Source organism: Cyprinus carpio, chromosome A17 (genome assembly GCF_018340385.1).
Source record: "Cyprinus carpio isolate SPL01 chromosome A17, ASM1834038v1, whole genome shotgun sequence".
NCBI lineage: Eukaryota > Metazoa > Chordata > Actinopteri > Cypriniformes > Cyprinidae > Cyprinus > Cyprinus carpio.
In genome coordinates this window covers 13,793,706-13,814,505 of record NC_056588.1, presented here as the reverse complement: position 1 = coordinate 13,814,505, position 20,800 = coordinate 13,793,706, and the positions used below count along the sequence as shown (strand labels likewise).

The following is a 20,800-nucleotide window of genomic DNA, read 5'->3' as shown; positions in this document are numbered from 1 at the left end:
AATTAATAAAAAGGCAACACTTATTTTCCTATTATTAGACAGAAACCAGAAATAAAGATACAGCCGTTCATGCCAGACAGAGGATATATAATAATTAAAAATGTAAAAAAAATAAAAAATTTAATGAACAACCTAAAAAAAAATAAAAATAAAAAAAAAAAAAACCGAACATATTACAGACCGAACCTTTGATCAGTAAACTCATAAACATTTAAAATGCTTGACAAAATGCAAGAAAACACCCTTGTCTGAAAACAGTTAGGCTAATCTTGCAGGTTAATCTTGAACTAAAATTATAGTTGATTTTATAGTTAAGTATAGCTAGATTGCTTGCTTAGATTATTTTTATGAGTTATTTTGAGCCTACTTTGAGTGTGTATTGAGCCATTGTTGTGTTTTTGGCTGCAACTGCTTCTAGTTCTAAGTTCAGCTTCAGCACCTGAAATTTCCAGTCTCCAGCATCAGCATCTGTCTGAGATCATTAATCAGCGATCAGCCCATTGCTCGCATGTTTAAACAGATTCCTCATCCGCTGATGTCTCCACCTATAAAAGTAGCTGCTGTGATTCATGTTTGACACCGAGGAAAAATAGTGTGCTGCTTTTCTCGCAGATGCTCACAACTGCATCATGGCCAAATTAAAGGCTTCAGCTTGAGCTCCTGTTCAAAACAAGTGTGAACAGAGCCAGCTTGCCCCCTGATAGCAGCAACACCATAGGGGAAAGATTCCAGAACCCACTGAGGAGTTCAGCTTCTCCCACAGAGCACCAGATAGATGCCTGCTTAATAGACAAATTAATTATTTTGATAGCAATTAATGAGCATCATCCAGGATAGGCCTTTTATCAGCACCCCTCTTTTCACCGAGAGTAATTTACAGTTCCGCTTCTATTCTCTTGGCAGTCCTTTCAGGTTTTCTTGACCTCCAGAGGTCGGCTTCAGTGGTGAAGTGTGACGTCAGATTGCAGTTAATCAGCTTGTAATTAATTTTCCACGTGTCCTCAGCCCTCTTGAGTTATGACCCTGGCCATCTAATGGCTGATGCAAATTTATCATTTTGCAAATTGTACATTTTTTGAACATTTTTGTAATATAACTTATGATTAAAATGTGTATTTTTTATAGAGTATTTAATGTATTATGTAAATTATATAAGAATACATTTTGGGAATAAATATTATGTTTCATTACTTATTAAAGCTGCTTGTGAAATTGCACTAGTATTTTCAGTTTTTGATTTCTAGAAGATAGAACCGGGCTTATTGTTTGTAATGTAAAGAAAGGAGTTCACAATATAATGGTTCATTTAACCATACTGCTCTGAGTTTTTCCATGATCATCTGCTGAAGACATAACAGCTGCCACGGGGAAATTGTAGTGTGGGTATTAGTGCAATTTCTCACGGCTACATTTATAATCCATCGATCCTGCAAAATCTTTTTTTGGACACTGACTTTGTGCTATATCAGCTGTCCGCTGCCATGTCAATACTTGGCCCTCAGTGGGGCATCATATTGATTTAGCTGTTGCCAACTGTTGAGTGGCTACAGGTTAATGTTCTCTGGTGGAGTAAAGTTGTTTTCATTTCTGAGAATGAAGGATTATGCAAAAAAAAAATTGTCATTGCTGCTAGTACATGAACTTATAAATCTGACAAGAAGAAAAAAAATCCTCAACAAGCAATATATTATAATAAGAATATTACATCAATTTACTTTTATATATTATATTGCAATAATAGCTGTACATTTTATGAAGCTATGAACTAAAGAACCTAAAGATTAATATATATATATATATATAATACATTATTATATCATATTAAACATTGTTTAAACAATTTTTATATATAGTTTTATATAGTTAATATCTATATTAAACAAATTATATAGATAGAAACTATATAAAAATTGTTTAATTAAAAATTAAGGAATATAAATGTCAAAAAAAATTATTAAATGCATTTTATCATTAAACTAATTCCAATATTTAAATGGTTTTTACCAATTTCAGCTGATGCTTTCAAGACTGGATAACTTTATCTTGGTTGCTTATTTACATCAGCAGAATACACAGTTGTTGTTGTTGTTGTTTTTTGTTTGTTTGTTTTGTAATTTATATTTTAGTTAGCCTTTTGTATATTTGGAGTTTTATTATAGTTTTAGTTTTTATGTGCTTTTGCATTTTAGTTTATATATATATGTATATACATTATTCAGCTTTAATAATTTGAGGTTGAGTTTTTAGCAATGTTGGTACTACAGCCTAAACATACTTATTTCTGTTAGTTGACAAATTATTTCTAATTTTACATCTAGTAAGTTATTTATGATTTATTTTATTTCTGCTTTATTTAAATTACCAGAAACGACTTTTAGAGATTTTTCGTCTTGATGATAGCAACACTGAAATATGCTAAACAATACTTTTAAAAAATATGTCTTAAAATCGAATGTTGTTTATTTGGAACACAAAAACATATGGGTCATTATACATATTGGTAAACCCTGTCAAGTAATTTTGATTTAGAAACACTTGCTTAGACACACAGTATGTGGAGGCGAGTCAGATCATGGAGCAGATGGTGTGATGCTGCTTGGTAGTGCTTTAGCAGAGAGTACAGCTTGTGGTCTTTTGTGGTCTGAGCATGCCCATCCTCTTTTCTTTCTTTTTTTTTATTTTTTGGTGGGTGGGGCTGCTATTGATTCCTGGCTGTGCTGTGTGCCGTACCTCGTGCCAGTGCATGTGATTAATGTGGACGTCATGGCGGCGGGACTGAATGAGGCTACAGAACACAGGCGGTCTGAACCGCCAAAAGCTTCCTCCCTCACCATGTGTGCAGACGCCCCTCATTACCGAACACTTATCAAGCCTACATGAGAGATTAGGCAGGCCCAGTCACAGCCAGCACCAGACCTGCTCCATCCCTTCCTCTCTTCCTTTTTTTTTTTTTGCATTCACACTTTCTCTTCCTCCTAACACTATCACCTTTTCCTCTGCTTCCTGTACGTAGCTTCCACCGCTCTCTCTGCCTCTCTTACTCTCTCTCTCCCCCTCCTGATCTTTCCAGATGTTGCTCAGCAGCCCCATGAGAACCGCAGCGATGGGAGATGTATTAATACATCCTATTGATTAGATCAGGACCCCTGACAGTCATTTGCAGAGATACCATCTGGCTGCTGTTCCAATGCCTTCACCCAAACAGGACGTGACACCTTATTAATCTCCACCGCCGCTCTATAGACGCTTCGCCTTTTGCGTACAGAAGCCTGACTCTGTCGGAGTGGCAAGCAGAGATGCAGGCGGACCTGAAGGGTGCAAGAAATTAAGGTTATTACACAAATTGAGCCATATGGTCCAAATATTTCAGAGCTGAAATTTACTAGGCAATAAAAATTGCTCCTGCCTTCCTAATGGTGTAAATTACAGTTTAACCATGGCTCTAATGATGTCCTTCTGCTGCCTGTAACCACTCTAACATGAAGGACATTGTTTAAAAAATGCACAGAAAAAAAAAAAGAGGGGCGGGGGGGTTGAAACTCCGGCAGCATGTTTACAATCTGTTAGTTTATCATTAAGAACACAGTGAAGAGTGCATAAACATGATGGCGGCGCGTTGGACCATGTCTTTGTGTAGACTCACTGTATATACACACTGTTGAAGTGGAGCAGAATGATCCGAGCAGAACCGCGAGCAGCTCGTCTGGGCCCCTAGTTGAACCCGTGCTCATTTGCTGAAAGGACACACAGAGGGGAGCTCCCGACGGTCTGTGGATTTTGTTAGTGGATTCCTCTGAGCTTTCACAAACTTTAATCTCATTCATAGTTTCACACCAGGCTGGTGACACACTTCTAAGTATTTTATTTGTGTAGCTTAAAGATTCAAAAATGTTTATAGTTGTCACTTTTTTATAATATTTAAATAATATTTACATAATATACATTTTATTTTTAAATAATTGATTTTATTCTATAATATAGAAGATATTATATGGACAGTTGGCCAAACACTGAAAAAGCTTTAGTCTGCTATTATATTGTCTAGAATCTGCTTTCGGATTGTAGTACTAAGTAAACACTCTGAGAGAGCCTGTTAAATCTAATTTCTTATTTGAAGAGCTAAAGTTAGTGGCACACTTGACTGTGTGTGCTTTTATTTTCTGAAAACAGCTTCCATCATTCACAGTCCTGATTGTCATACATACTCAGCTACATTCAGAGGAGGTAAACAGTACTTTCCTCTGTTTCTGTATGTGTACGTTTGCACGCATGAGGGGTTTCCTTCATCAGACACCAGCCCAGTCTGAAGAACAGCTCAGTGATTCAAGAGCCCTCCATCTGATTGAGGCTTGGCTTGAACAGAACTTTACATCTAAACCACAAATAATTAATAATGTCAAAGCATCTGAGGAAGTGATTGTCAGTTGTTAATACTGCAGAACAAAAGGGAAGATTCTTTGAAATGTGCTAAAGTCTGTAGACTTTCTCAACAGTTAAACTAAGGTGCTGGCAGGAATGAGAGCAATGGGGCGGTTTTAGATTTTAGGTTTTAAATTTTTGGATGAACAGCCTGTTAATGGCACAGGGAATGTGCATGATGAATATCTTTCCTTCAGTTTGTTATAAAATGTCAGTGTAGAGAAGAATTTGCATTTTATTCAAGCCTCTTTGTGTGTGTGAAAAATAAATGTTAGACATTCGCAGAAATTCAGGGATTAATGATAATGCTTACAACAAAATGCATCAGTGCATCATTTTATCTGCCTAAAATTCTCATACATTTCTGACAGAGTTTGAGTGTAGGATACTTGAAACATGACCAAAGGCTCAACTTTGCCAAAGGCTCCATTTGATGTTTTTTGATAAGGCATTTCCTGGGCCCTGTAGCTGTTTAGCGTAATACTAATAAAATCCAGCTCAGGCTGAAGTCAGCAGTGGCAGGCCGGGACAGTATGTCTACTGTATGCAAATGAAGCAGTACCACACCTTTGAAGGGTCAGGAATCTCCACTTTCATCTAATCAGCATAATTGTTGTGACAAATCCACATGGTTATTCTTAATTAAAATCATCCCCTGGCCCAAGCAGCCCCCAGCGCTGTCACAGGAAATAACACATATGTAAGCAGCTGATGAGACAAGGGAGACCTGTGCTCATTTGAAAGAGGAAAAGAGGAAAGAAAAAGGGCTTTAAAAGACTTCTTTCCCCTTTACAAATGACTGATTGCCTGAGCTAACACTAAATGTGCTTCTGACTCTGAAACCTCTTTATTGTTTAAAACAGCGAGGCCTCTTTCTGCCTCAATTACAGCAAGTCTACATTAAATGCTTGTGTCCAGAAGCCTGGCTGCTTTTGGCATCCATATAAAGGTGTACACTTTCAGGTTTATATGCAATGGATCTTAATATATTGTTTGTATTATTAAGAATTTAAAGTGTGTGTTTTATATCATTTAAATATCTGACTAAGAAATTAAAGAAATAAGAGATGTAATTCTGTAATGTTGAGAATTTGATGTATGGTGGATCCCAAAAGGCGGCATAACCAATTCTCTTAATCAAAACTTAAACACTTCTCATTTTAGGGATCTGTGCCATAAACATTTATTTGGAAAGCTATAACAAAAATCAATTCTCTTAGTTGCTTTTTAATGGCTGCCTTGAGTATCCTGGATGAGGGAGCGCCCGCTTGTTAATGTCTTGGTGCTTGTGTTTAGGAAAGTGTTTGATAGCATTGCCATCTAGGGGCAGGATTTAAGTCTCTGTGCTGAAATAAATTGAAATGAAACAGCTGTCTCTATTGACAATGTGCATATGTTTGCTGGTTTATAGTCCAAATGTTCTCAATTTTTCAACCACATAAAAAGGTAGTGTTTTAAATGCCTCGGTGCCTCCCAGCGATGTAATGGACTGGGGTGTAAAAATCGGCATAGTGATAGTAGAGATGGGTCCTTAGTTTTATTGTTGATGGTGAAAATTATGTGTTGTTTTTTTCTGGTCAAATGAAATTTTATTTTCAAGGAATGATTAATTCTGCTGTTAAAAAAGCAAACATCTATTTACATAGCTAAAATTTGCCATGGATGCTGACAGTGTTGCATTCCTTTATTTAATTATCGTTTTATATTAGGCTTTTCATGGTGATTTAAAAGCTTTTGTTTTGTCCACCTTTGCATTCTTGATCTATTCATGAGTACTGCAATCATGAAAAATGTATATATGCAATATACATTACGTAATGTATGCTGTAGATAATAATAATAAATAAAATAACATTTCTATAATTAAGTTATTTATTGTTAAAGGGATACTCAACCCCAAAATTAAAATTTTGTCCTTAATCATACCCCCATGTCGTTCCAAACCCGTAAAAGCTCCGTTCGTCTTCAGAACACAATTTAAGATATTTTGGATGAAAAGAGGGAGGCCTGTGACTGTCCCATAGACTGCCAAGTAAATAACAGTGTCAAGGTCCATAAAAGGTATGAAAGTCATCGTCAGAATACTCCATCTGCCATCAGACGTGCAATCTGGGTTATATGAAGCGACGGGAACACTTTTTGTAAGCAAAGAAAACAAAAATAACGACTTTATTCAACAATTCTCCATATCAACGTATGCTGTGTATGCTCTTCTGTATCATCCGCGCCACAAGGATAGCTTTGATTTGAAAGAAAACAGCGCATCCTTGTGGCACAGATGATACAGAAGAGCATACGCAGCATACGGTGATATGGAGAGACACAGAGGAGACTGTTGACAAAGGAATTGTTGAATAAAGTCGTTATTTTTGTTTTCTTTACCAACAGGGTTCCCGTCACTTCATATAACCCAGATTGCACGTCTGATGGCAGATGGAGTATTCTGACGATGACTTTCATACCTTTTATGGACCTTGACACTGTTATTTACTTGGCAGTCTATGGGACAGTCACGGGCCTCCCGGTTTTCATCCAAAATATCTTAAATTGTGTTCCGAAGACGAACAGAGTTTTACGGGTTTGGAACGATATGGGGGTTAGTGATTTATGACTACATTTTCATTTTGGGGAGGAGTATCCCTTTAATTACTTAATTTTATCAATAATAATGCTAGTATGGCTATGTACTGTGGGTATAGGAAATAATCACTTGGATAAAGCTGTGCCTATCCACAGTGCCCTGCCGCTCATTTTGACAGTGCCTTGCCACCCATAGTTGATTGTTTGTTTCAGTTGCACTGCCAAGGATTGAAAAGCTCCAGGAAAGCTCTTTTCAAGCTGAGCTGATCAAAGTGACCCCAGCTGATCACAGCTGAAAATCTTATAGCTTTGTGTGCCATTGAGAAGGTCATTAGCTACATTGAGTTTGAGATTGAGTTTACAAGTCATTTTTAGGAGAGGGGTGATACTTTTTCCAACTAAATGATTCTGTTTTTTTGGGGGGGGGGGTTTTCTGACATGTTGGTCTTATATCTTTCACTTGGATGTTATAAGTTGCACTGAGTAAAACAGCTGGATAAAATAAAAAAACTCTGTCCATCTTCATTTCAGGCTGCAAAGCAACAAAATGTAATGATATTAAAGGGGGGTGATGCTTTTCTATACTAACATTAAAAAACAGTTAATTGAGCAGGTCACAGAAGCAGTTAATTAAGCAAACAATTTTCAGGCTCATGTGTTTGGGTTGGAGCCATACACCACATATAATGTGCGTGTAGAAGCAGTTAATTGAGCAGGTCAGGTGTCTAGTCCTTGGACCACCATTCAGACCCTTGAAGCCACTCCAAGTGGCCTGGCTAACTTCAGCGTGGAGAAGAGAGAACACAGCAGAGCACTACTGCTACAGTGGGCTGAACCAGCCTCTCCAAATGGAGTCATCAAAGTATGCCTCCCTCAATGACAGTAACATTGCAATATCAGCTCCAGAATCTGCTATAATTTACCATATTTATATCCACAGATGTACAATATCTTCAATGAGGACAACCTGGAGTTCAGCGGCCTCGCACGTCAATTCCTCTTCCACCGCCTGGAACCCTACACTGTGTACACACTCATTCTTGAAGCTTGCACCGAAGCGGGCTGTACAAGGACTGCACCTCAATGCATTACCACAGAGGAGGCCGCCCCGTCCTCTCAACCGGCTCCTACGGTACAGCAGGTCCAATCCCGCAGCGTGGAGCTCTGCTGGTCTCCACCTGCCCACCCCAACGGCAGGATCCTGCAGTATGAGGTTCTGGCTGTAAGTCTAGAGGATGGCAGAGTACGGAGTGATGAAGATGACTCAATGAGAGCCAAGATTGTGTTCATCCAGAACGACACCCAGGCTAACAGCTTCTCCTATAATATGTCTGGCCTTCTGCCCTGGAGCAGGTACAAATTTCGAGTGCGCGTATCAAATGCGGCAGGATATACCAATAGCCCGTGGCTCACAGTTCAAACCAAACAAGCTCCTCCTAGGGGGTTGGCTCCTCCGGCTGTCAGTCATGTAGAGGGCAAGCCTAATGAAGTCTTAGTAGCTTGGACACCTCCTTTGGAGCCCAATGGTGTTCTTCTGACCTACAGGATTCAGAGGGACAACGTTGGCTTCCATTTCAGCTTCGACTCAAGTGTGTTCAACTACACTGATGTGGATTTAACTGCATACACTCTCTATAGTTACGCAGTCATTGCCTGCACCGTGGCTGGGTGTGTTACCAGTGAGCCGACTCAGATCAGGACATTAGAAGCCGCCCCTGCCAACGTAGAGCCGCCTAGGGTGTCTGATGTCACTTCCTATTCACTCAATGTGTCATGGTCTGTTCCATCCATCCAGAATGGTGAGACTGTGGTGTATATTCTAAAAACTGGAGATGAGGAGGTCTACCGAGGGAAACAGTTAAGTGCACAGGTTTTTGATCTTCAGCCACATGTTTCCTACATCCTCATCTTGGTGGCTTGCACCAATGGTGGCTGCACTGCCAGTTCGCCCACTTCAGTACTGACAAGAGAAGCACCACCCTCAGGGATGCCCGCCCCATCTCTAAAAGTCACAGGCCCTGAATCGGTTGAGGTCACGTGGAGAGAGCCCATCCAGCCCAATGGAGTAATCATAGGATATGAACTCCGTCGAAATGGGAGCCTCATTTACACTGGCATGGACACCCGTTACCATGACTTCACCTTACTTCCAAGCATCGCGTACAGCTACACCATCACTGCCAATAACAGTCAAGGAGCCACTACCAGTCTGCCAACTGTGGCCAGGACACAGCCTTCAGCGCCCTCTGGTGTGGCTCCCCCCAGACTGCAGACTCTGGGGCCATTCAGCATTATGGTGCAGTGGGACCCCCCTGCACGACCTAACGGGGTCATCATCAGCTACTCGCTTTACAAACGGGACCCAGCTGAGCCAGATATGAAACGCTTAATTTTCGCTTCACACCACAGTGCATTTCAGAGCCGAAGTTTCTCCCTTACTGCACTAAAGCCCTACTACAGGTAAAATACCAGCATGCTGCATTAACACTGTTTACTCGTGGTGAGGGAATTTGGGCATGCCCAAGCCCAAGGCAACCCCTAAAATTTGTGGCTGAAGATAGATAAATAAACAACTAACAGAGTACTTAAAGCATCTTTAAATACAATTGTAAGTAGATATTTTCTTTAATACCTGTTAAATATGTCAAGGTGCAAATATTAATCTCAATTAGCTGGTCAGACTTTTTCTATTGCTGCTCTAAAGACAGACACACTGATAAAACCAAATGAGAGAAGGAAGAAAAGGAGAGAGAGGATCTTAGAGGGGGAGGGAGTCAACCTTGAGCCTTTTCTAATGTTTCCATCCTTGGCATAGACAAAGACGGTCAGATGGAGGAGGCACTCAAATGAGGGATGACTAAAGTCTGGAGCTGTATATGTATGTTGAAGTGAAAATCCAGATAAGTGGGGTGATGATAATGGTTCATCAACATTATCAACTCGCCACTCATTGCCTCTTTCAGACGACCTTCCCTTTATTCTCCTGCTCTCCTCTCTTCTCTCCCTTTCCTCCTTCAGTCCATCGCTGGTGACCTTCTGCAGGAGAAAACTGTCCGTTGTGTATACTGTTGATAAATAACAGCATGTTTTACTAGGATAAGCACAAACATTGTTTATATTCGTAAATATTCAAAATCCAAAAAAATAAATAAAAAATGGTACTAATGAAACTAAGGTAAAAAAAAAAACAACAACAACAAAAAAGCATTGTACATTTATGTTTTGAGGGGAAAAAAGTGTTTGATTATTACTTATATATTTGGCATAATGTATTGTTTATTTACATGTATGCTTTATATATTTACCTATTGTTGCTCTTTATTTTTAGATTTTATTTAATTAATATTTATTTGTATTATTTATTTGCTAATTTGTGCAGGTATGAGGTCAGAGTGGAGGCCTGCACCCTGTTAGGCTGTGCTGCTAGTGACTGGTCTTCAATACAGACGCTTGAGTCGCCTCCTGCTGGACAACCTGCCCCGCTGCTGGAGCTGCAAACTAACCCTAAGGGCATACAGACAGTCTTTCTGCTGTCCTGGTCTCCTCCAGCTGAGCCGAACGGAAAACTTTTGCACTACGAGCTTTACCGAAAACACGCTTTAGACAAGGAAAGCCGATCTGTAACTACACTGGTCTACCGCAACTCCTCAACCTCCTGCCATGATGACAAACTCCTGCCCTACACATCCTACGAATACCAGGTCACACCGCTGTTTCTCATTTCCTTCAGATGTATTTTACACTCCTAATTTCAGAATCGACTGTCATTGGTGAATTTGATTTTAACTTTTTATACCTAGATTGTTATATTACACAAAGAATAAACAGACTTTTTATATTTTCTCAAGAAAACATGACTCTTGTCTGTAAGCTTGTGGATAGTTGACAGAGGGTTGCCATACACTTGCTAAGGTGTTCTGAATGGTTGCTAGGTTGTTGCTTTAAGTCAGTGTTATTTATACAATATTATAAATACTACAGTGTACGACTTATATTATATAATAGTATTTATTAGTATTTTAATAAGGCTTTTAGTTTTATATTTTCAATTAGATTTTTTACTAATTTTATTAGGTGCATTTGACATTTTTAATAGTTTTTATTTTTTAAATAGTTCTGTTTAGCTTGTAATTATCTTTTTTATTCTTATATATATAGATTGTCATTTTAGTACTTTTTTTAGTAACTTAAACCTGTTTTATTTCCGTTAGTTGCCAAAACATCTCTAATAATCATCAAATAATATTACTACTTTCATCAAATAATAATTTAAATTAATCCACAACATAAAAACATCAATCAACAAAAACTATTTATAATAAATATATTTAAAAAAAATATAAAAACATAATCAAGCAAATAAAAATGAATGATGCATCCTGAATATAAAATCATCCCTCTAGCCTTTGTGATACTTGATACTTTATCCTTATGATACATAATATTTTAGCATAATCATGCAAATAAACATGATTAAATCTGCCATATAAACTTGTCCTCAAGGAATATATTAATTAGCGTGATTATTTGTTGCTGCTCTGTTTAACGTTCTGCTCATCTATACTCTCTCATTCACATAGACAGGCGTTTAATCTAACTCACTATATTCATCGCAGCACCATTGCCTTACGAGACCTTTCTTAATTGACAGCCTAGCCTTTGGAGCAAAATAACATTAGCATTTGACTGTCAGGCCTGAGAGGCATGGGCTGATCAGGACTAAATTGATAGAGTTTGCCTGATTGTTCCATCTTATTTATGAGCGGTAATTTATGACAGCTGGCGGGCGGAGCTGAGTGATGATGGAAAAGTGACAGGGCCATTAATCTGGGCCTGGCTGAATGCTGATGATTACGATCGAAGCCACTGAATTAGTTGTTAGGCCTCCCAAATGTACAAGTATTGGAAAGACCTTTTAATACCTATTGGCTTTCCCCAGGGAGGTTGCTAACTATACTGGATGCGTCATTGGACTTATGTCTATGTCTGCTTATTTAACAGTATAAATTGCTGTTTGTTGACCATTCAGTGTTTGAAGGCGTCAGGACTACCACTTTCTTTAATGTTTTTGTCCTAAAGTCATGGAGTCTCCCTTTTTGTTGTTTCATTTTACTCGTTCTCACACAAGGGCATGTGTCCCTGTGAAATCAAACCCATCCCATGTTAAGAGGCTACATATTTTATTGACACTTTTATGTCAAATCTTAATTAGCCTAGTGCTCATAACAGAAAAGAGAACTCTTGGCCCCCGTGACCATGACTGGGGGCGTGGCCACAGCCAATGAGGACCTGTCTCCGGGCAGATTCAGTCCTAGCGGTGTACACCCACATCCATTAGAGCTCGCTCATGAAATAGTTTTATTTTCCTGTGTTAATTACAGCTCTGTATGCAAGTGCTTCGGTGGCAATAAAAAGTCTGCACCGCATACAAGGGCATGAAGATGTCCTGGCTGACTCCACTTTAAAACGGAGCGCCCATATCTCTTTTCTCAAAATTCCTATCTGGGAATCAGAAAGATTTATCAGTGAGAATTAAGGTTATCGCATTTCTTTGTCCTGTGCTCATTCATAACGCTGATTTTCGGCACAAGCCAACCGTCACTCTTTCTTCGTCATTCACTTCCTTACTGCCAACGTGACCTTTTCTCTCTCTGGGTGACAAGAGGGTGTTTCCATGACTGCCCTCTTTCTCTTCTGTCACCCTGCAACACCTCTGTCGCCCCCTTTGCGCTTCGACACGTCTAGTCGTCACTTTGGCAGTGGAACGGGTTCGGATGGGAATGTGAAATCAGCCAGTGTCTCGTGCAGTCCATGCGTATTGCCACTTAGATCTATCATCTGGATTGATCACTGTGTAATTGCCTATTATTGAGGCTAATTTAACCCTATCCACAGGAACATCCATCTGCCGCTGCTATTATAACTGACAATCTACAAATTACTTACTCATGCAAATAGCGACCCCAGCTGACCTTTTCCTACTCTTTCTGTGTAATTATACAAACAGCTCGTCTAGTAAATAAGATTACTTCACCTTTCCATGTGTTCATTTACTCCTTGATCTAGGTGAAATTTCATTTTCATGTAGATTCAGGCCGGAGTGATTCTGTAATGGATGCTGATGTTTTGGCTATTAATGACAGCAGGGCTTAGAGAGTGCAAGACTACTGACTCCTCAAAGTAGTTGAATGGGTTGTTTACTTTTGCAAAAGGCGCCAGGTGGGTTCATCAGGTGAAGGTGACTCCTCTTTAAGAGGAGGATGGTGCCGAGTCTCCATTCTGTCTGCTCTGCAACTTCACACACAAAATCTCCATCATATCCACTCTCATATCTACACCACAGGTGTGAGAGAGACCACAGGCGTCTCGATACACTTACCTGTAGCTTTGCACACTAAATTTCCTTTCTTTTCTCGTGCATATCTATACCAGTGGGTCTTGAAAAAAAGGTAGGGTGACTCAAACAGCACAGAAAATATGATGCTACATGTTGGAGCTTTGATCTAGCAAGTAGTAAAAAAGAGATAAAAAGCTCTCAAAAATGCAAAATTGTTGTGAAATACATTAAAAGGATATTTTTTCAGCCAGCTTTATGTCAGTAGTATGAACAAGGTGTACTCTCAACAGAGCAACAGAGGGGTGACGCCAAAATCAAAAGTTCATCATGAGTGTTAAAGTTTCTAGCAAAATGGTACATGCCAAAGCCCCATTTTCTTGTTTTCTTTTTTCATATAGCACTGATTTAAAAAAAAAACTGGAAACACATTTCTACTACATAGACAACCAAGTTTTATTAAAAGGCCGTCTTGCCAGTGGAGCTTCCCCTTTAATATTTAAATAGGACAAGCTCCAAGTTTAACATTTTTTAAATGAATACAAAGGGGTTTTTTTTTTGTAAGTTAGTTTTTCATTATTTTAATTTTCTCTTTTTTTTGTCATTATATAAATTTTCCACACTTCCTCGTTTTTATTTATTTTATTCTTTTACTTTTATTTTTCATGATGTTTTTTGCACATTCTGACCTGTGAAGTAGTTTGAACTGTTATAAAAACAATATTAATAAAATTTTATTATTTTTCATTTTATAACTTTATTAATAATAATTACTAATAATAATCAATACTACTACTTACAATGATTATTTTAGATTGTTATATATATATATATATAGATATATATATATATATATATATATATATATATATATATATATATATACACACACACACACGTAATTAAATACCTGATTTTGTGTGTTGTTTAATTTTCCCCATCTAGGTGTGGGCTGTAAACTCAGCAGGTCATGCTGGTAGCCCCTGGGCTCAAGGTCGCACAGGTCCAGCTCCTCCAGAGGGGTTGAGCCCGCCTAAATTCTTGCACATCCACGCCACCTCAGCTGTGGTGGATATCAGCCCACCCACCAAGCCAAATGGCATTGTCAGCCTCTACAGAGTCTTCGCACAAAACAAAGACTCATACCAGCTGGTACATCAAGTACAATATATGTATTCTTACATATACATATACATATACATATACCAACTACATATAAACAACTGAGGATTTAGATTATTAGTATTTATAGTTCAAAACTGGAACTTACGCTTTCATATGTGTGCCTGCAGATGTCTGAGGGGACGTCCCACCAGCAAACTCTCCACGGTCTTAGGCCCTTCACTGTGTATTCTGTAGGTGTGGAGGCCTGCACCTGTTTCCTGTGCTGCAGCCGAGGTCCCTTAAGTGAGCTCCGCACCCAGGCCTCTGCCCCTGACCAGCAGCCCCTGCCACGTCTAGTCGCCCTTACCTCCCGCTCAGCTCTGGTGGAGTGGGACATGCCTCTTCAACCCAATGGCATCATTGAAAGGTGCACATCTCTCAGAAATATGTACAGTATTTTGCATAATTTAATAAATAGATAACTTAATATAATCATGATTAGGCAAAAAAATTATTTTAATATTTAAGGGTGAAGTGTGTGATTTCTACAATGTTAAAATATTTCCTCAAGTATTTAAATCATTAAAATATTGCCCTGTTCATTTGATTAGTTTGGCCTAGCAACATAATAACCAATGGCATGAGTTTGGGGCAGGACTCTGTAGATTTTCTGAGCAAGTGTTGGAAAACATTAAATTACTCTTGCAAATCCATTTGGTGCCACTAGCAGCATGTAAATAACCCACTTCACCATTGAGATATGAATATTTAATTTCTGACATCACAAAATATGAATGTCATATCTAAGTGTTGATATTTGCTTGAAATTTTGTTCACCTCTATTAATGTACACTACCGTTCAAAATTTTGAGGTCAGATCAGTATTTTAAAATATTTTTGAAAGTAATTTTTTATGCTCACCAATTCTGCATTTATTTAATCAAAATAAAGTCAAACTGTAATATTATGAAGTGAGTTTTCTTTTTGAATGTATTTCAAAATGTAATAATAATAAAAAAAACAATTACAGCAAAGCTGAATTTTTAGAAGCCTTTACTACTAGCCATTAGAATTTTTTTTATTATTATGAAAACTGAAACAGTTGTGCTGCAAAATATTTTGTGGAAACCTTTTTTGTAAAGTCTTTTTCTGTCACTTTTGATCAGTTTAATCTGTCCTTGCTGAAAAAAAAATATTTTAAAAGAAATCATACTGACCCCAAACGTTTAAATGGTTGTGTCTTAAGGTAGTACTGTAGCATAAATATTTGTTCCTTTCACTTTCATCTCTGTAGCTGTGAGCTCCACGTGCGGTCATCCTGTCCTCAGCCGCTGCAGCCTGTCCCTGTAACCTGTGTCATGGGCCCTGTGGAGATCAAGTTCTTTGGAATGAGGCAGAGCTTCAACATCACTGACCTACTGCCCTATGCCAACTATGAGCTGTGTGTAGTGTCTTATAATAACATGGGCAGCACTGCGTCTGACTGGATCTCCATCACCACACTCAAAGAATGTAAGGACTGTCTTCGGGACTCTCGTATGGCTCTGATTATATGTTGCTAACAAATTAGAAATGCCATACATATGCGGTTTCTTTGTAGCTCCTCAAAAAAAAAAAAATATGGCACCTATATCAAACCCTTCTCTTGCGGTTTCTTTGTAGCTCCTCAATATAAAGAGGCATTTGTGGTGCACAGTAACATTACCACAGTGTTTGTGGACTGGAGCGGCTCTTTCTCTTTGAACGGGCCTCTGAGAGAATACAGCCTAACCGAGAACAACCTGCGCATCTACAGCGGCTTCCACAGCTCTCTGCACATCCCACGCACCTCTGATAAAAGTATGCCCATATGGTTATACTTTGACCTCTGTCTCTGTCTTATTGTGAAGCTCACTGGTTCTCTTTCATTGGGCCCTTCTCTCATCATCTCTGCCACTTTTCTCTACAGCCTTTGCATTTCAAGTTACCTGCACCACTGACAGCGGCAGTGCCAGCTCTCCTGTAATTAAATACAACACAGCCACCGGTGTAGGTACGTTTACTCCAGCCTGGCAGGTGACCGGGCAGTGTCATCATTCTTTTCTTTCCATTTTCAATTTACTCTTAAAAATAAAACAGTTATTAATTATGAATAAAAGAGAATTAACTTTTTTATTCAGTGAAACTTAGCTGTCTTAGCTGTGGAGTAGTTGGTAAACTCTTTCCATTTGAGACTAAATAGTTAAATATTTGTATTATGTTTTTATCTGAGCATCTTATCTTTTCCCCACAGATGCCATGGAGTCGAGTTCTGGAGGTAAAACAGGTTTGTATGGGGCTGAATACAAGTTCTATACAGAGTTGTGGTTCATCATTCTCATGGCGTTCCTGTGGCTGCTGCTGCTGGCTCTGATAATGGGTCTGGTGCTGAGAAGAGCCCTAAGCAAGCCCCCCTTCATCAGGGAGAGACCTCCAATAATGCCCCTTCAGAGGAGAAGTACCAAGTATCCGCCTAATGACACCTATCTGGTGAGAGAAAATTATTTTCTAATTAATTCACTAGGTCTATAAACCTTGCTCTAACTTTCTACCATTTTCTAATAATTCTACAAAGGTGTATGTTAGACTGAAGAGGTTAAATACAAAAGATGACTTTTTTTCACTTTTAATTATGCTTGCACAAATGTTTGCTTTTAAAGCTGCAACATGCACTTCCTTCATATGTCCAGAAGAGGGAGTGATAACACTGCTCTTCCTACTGCAATTGTATGGCAATGTCATAGTCATAAAGGCAATGACTGTTTATATTAGCATATTACTCTTACTATTTATACACTACCATTCAAAAGTATAGGGCCAGTAACATTTTTTTTTTTTTTTTTTTTAGAAATTAATATATCCTGAATAAAAGTATTTAATTGATCAAAAGTGAAACATTTATAGTTACAAAATATTATTTCTGTTCATCACAGAATCCTGAAAAAATGCATCTTACTAATTAATAATAGTAAGAAATGTTTATTTTGCACTAAATCAGCATATTAGAATGATTTCTGAAGGATCATGTGACACAGAAGACTGGAGTAATGATGCTGAAAATTCAGCTTTTGCCATCATGAAAATAAATAAAAAAATGTTATGTATTAAAATAGAAAATTGTAATAATATTTCACTGTTTTTTCTGTAAAGTTTGATCAAATTAATTAAGCCTTGGCTGCTGTCTGGTTGCTAAGAGATACACACTCCCAACCTTTAAAGGAATAGTTCGCCCAAAACTGAAAATTTGTTTAAAATCCCTTAGGGATCTCTCAAGATGTAGATGAGTTTTCTTTTCTTCATCAGTACAGATCTGGAGAAATTTCATTGCATTTCATCACTTGCTCACCAGTGGATCCTCTGCAATGAATGGGTGCCGTCAGAACACCCATTCAGAGTCCAAACAGCCGATAAAAACATCACAATAATCCACAAGTAATCCACATGGCTCCAGTCCATCAAATAACTGTGAACTGATGTAATGCTAAAATTTTATTTTTGAAACTGTTCTGATAAAGAAACAAACTCATCTACGTCTTGGATGGCCTGAGAATGAGACCATTTTCAGCAAATGTAGATTTTTTGGGTGAACTATTCCTGTAAACGGTGGCCTTTCTCTTTAAATCTGCTGTGTGTCTTTTTAACTCTCTCTGTCCTGCGCTGTTCTTGCTGCTCCAGAGACCTTCCTCTGAACTCTGCTCTAACCATGCTTCTACTGCTCTGCTTCAGCCTGATGCACCCATGGTAAGCCCACTCCTCTCTTTCTTCTCTTCCCAGTTTGACAATATACCGGACTCCTCCTGCAGTATAACACTAAAGCGTTTTGCCATGCACACTGAGGTACAGGCTCTCTGGGATGTATTTCAGAATAGATTATGGCCTGCTGCATTGGCATGTTTTGCCCTTTTCCTCATTAGTGGTACTTGCCAAGGCAACTGTCACTATTACTGTTTCTTATACTAACTACAAATACTGATGTTTAAGTTTTTGTGCTACAGACAAAAATGTCTTTTCCATTTGCACGTTCAAGCACCCCTCTCCATTTTATTCAAAAATATACAAAAGTTTATTTTTTTATCTGTGTTACTAAACTTTGCAAAGATTGCATTCACTTTCCATTATGCTTTGGGTTTTGTTTTGCTGTTGAGTGGCACTGCATGCAGTATATGGTTGCAATGTGTATTAATGCACAACTCTTCTCGTTCAGTGGCTTATTGTTGATGTTTGCTCATCAGTTGGAAGTGACTGTCTCTGCTGCATGTGATTGACAGACTGAGTGTGCAGTCATGTGTGTATTTGTGCTTTATATTGATATCATGTGTTTTCATGATCAGGGTTTGACTGATACTAAGATCAGCACCAGCAACCACAGCTATCAGGCCAGCATGTCTGTACTGCGTGTTCCCAGCCAGAGCCAGCTCAGCCATGCCTATTCCCAGAATTCCTTGCATCGGAGTGTTAGTCAGCTGATCGACACCCAGGATAAGAAATCTCTGGGCGGTGGAGCATGGGACACTGACCTGCACATGGCACTGACAGCGGGCATGGTGAGATGATAATCATGATGTTTTTTTGTCATATTTTTGTCATGTTATAAATGTACAGTCAGACAGTCATTAATATGAGTAAAAACAATAACAAGTGATGTGGAGAGGTCTTGTATTGCCCTTAAAGGGGTTCTAACTACAAGTAAATAAATAAATGGATATGTTTATTTAAGATAAAATATTGCATTATACAGAGTGATACAACAGATATGTACACTACTGTTTAACTTGTATAACAAGAAAAGAATATAAGAATCTTGTATAACAAATTTCATAAAAATATTAAGCTACACAACTTTTTATTCAATACTGATGATATAAAGAAGTTTTTTGCCGAGCAGCAAATCAGCATATTAGAATGATTTCTGAAGGATGATGTGACACTGAAGATTGGAGAAATGACTTCTGAAAAATCAGTTTTGCATTACAAGAATAAATTACATTTTAAAATGTATTAAAATGGAATGCACTTATTTTAAACTGTAATTAGATTTCAGAACTGTATTTTTGATTAATTAAAGCAGCCTCGGTGAACATAAAAACTTCCTTCAAAATTGTAGTGTGGGAAAATGGTTTTCATGGACAGTGGTCATTTTATAGTTCAGTGGACATTACACAAAAATATTAAGTAACATATAACTCTAGAATGCCACAAATGACCAACCACAATCATGTTAAAAGTCCAAATGTTGCAACCAACTTCTGTACATTTACATGTACTTTTATAAACATTTTCTGATGTATACCAAGAGTCTATTCAGTTTGCCTGGTGAAGGAATTATCATAGCTGATGGACACTTGTTTTTTTGTTTTTTTTGCAGTATGTGGGGGATGAGGAGTTTGGGGAGACGATTAAAAGCTACAGCTCAGTGAAGAAGGAGCAAACCATGTTTACAGACACTCACTTGTAAAGCGATCACAAACACACACCTACTGTGGAAAACATTCTTGCAGTGGAATGTAATGAGAAGTTGTATTTCACAATGCTGGAATTTTTTTTGGTTTTGTTATTAGTCAGAGATATAATGGTCACTTATTAGCAGATATTCCACTGGTGCCACCTCAAAAAAGTGCATGATGTAGCTGCATATATATACACCTAATCAGTTCTTTAGAGGAGGTGAAGGCTTACAGTACAGGATAAGCAGCATATACTTCTATTGACTTTTTTAAATAGGGTTTAGTTAAGTCTGATTTCATACTTGTAGATGTTATTATCAGACATAGATTATCTTTTGCTGTAATATGTGCTTAAAACAAATGCAGAGAGGAAGCAAACTGTTCTGAAAATAGCACTGTATTATTATAGCTTTAAATGGAGTCTTATGACTAGCTGTGTAGCTATGAAATATTACCACAATCATAAAGTATTAATGAACTGAGTCTCCAAATTATTCATGCCAACATAGAGAGGAAGTCTGTCTCTTCTGTCTCTACAAACACATGAATGAGGAAGATATTCAATCCATTAGACATCTCCTAGACTTGTCTGTATTAATGGAAATGTTAGCTAATGTTGTGTTGTGCCTGTTAGACTGAGCAATAGTGTGAACATTTGTGATGATGCCAATGGATCAAGTGTCTTAAATGTTCAACTCCAAATATTGTCATCATTGTTACGTGGAAGGTTTTTTTTTTTTATCAAAGGTTGTTTTAAACCTGTAAAGTGTGAATATATTTAATTATACATGCATATTTTTCACATAGAGATAATGAAAAAAAAAATGAAACAGCACTATCCTAAAAAACACATTTTTATGTGAACTTTATTGTCAGTATTATTTATTGTTGCAATAATTTA

At 38.0% G+C, this 20,800-nt stretch overlaps 1 protein-coding gene across 1 annotated transcript in view; it reads left to right on the top strand.

Moving 5' to 3' along the window:
- The window catches only part of LOC109054737 (usherin-like), a 196,342-nt gene extending 175,598 nt beyond the window's left edge, over positions 1 to 20,744 (top strand). Inside the window, 12 exon segments of the mRNA XM_042773393.1 lie at positions 7,649 to 7,861; positions 7,940 to 9,459; positions 10,379 to 10,700; positions 14,279 to 14,485; positions 14,626 to 14,864; positions 15,732 to 15,949; positions 16,100 to 16,276; positions 16,386 to 16,469; positions 16,710 to 16,945; positions 18,131 to 18,196; positions 18,787 to 18,999; positions 19,821 to 20,744. Of these exon segments, the coding sequence (XP_042629327.1) occupies positions 7,649 to 7,861; positions 7,940 to 9,459; positions 10,379 to 10,700; positions 14,279 to 14,485; positions 14,626 to 14,864; positions 15,732 to 15,949; positions 16,100 to 16,276; positions 16,386 to 16,469; positions 16,710 to 16,945; positions 18,131 to 18,196; positions 18,787 to 18,999; positions 19,821 to 19,910 (3,585 nt within the window). The 3' untranslated portion in view covers positions 19,911 to 20,744.
- The last annotated feature ends 56 nt before the right edge of the window (positions 20,745 to 20,800 follow it).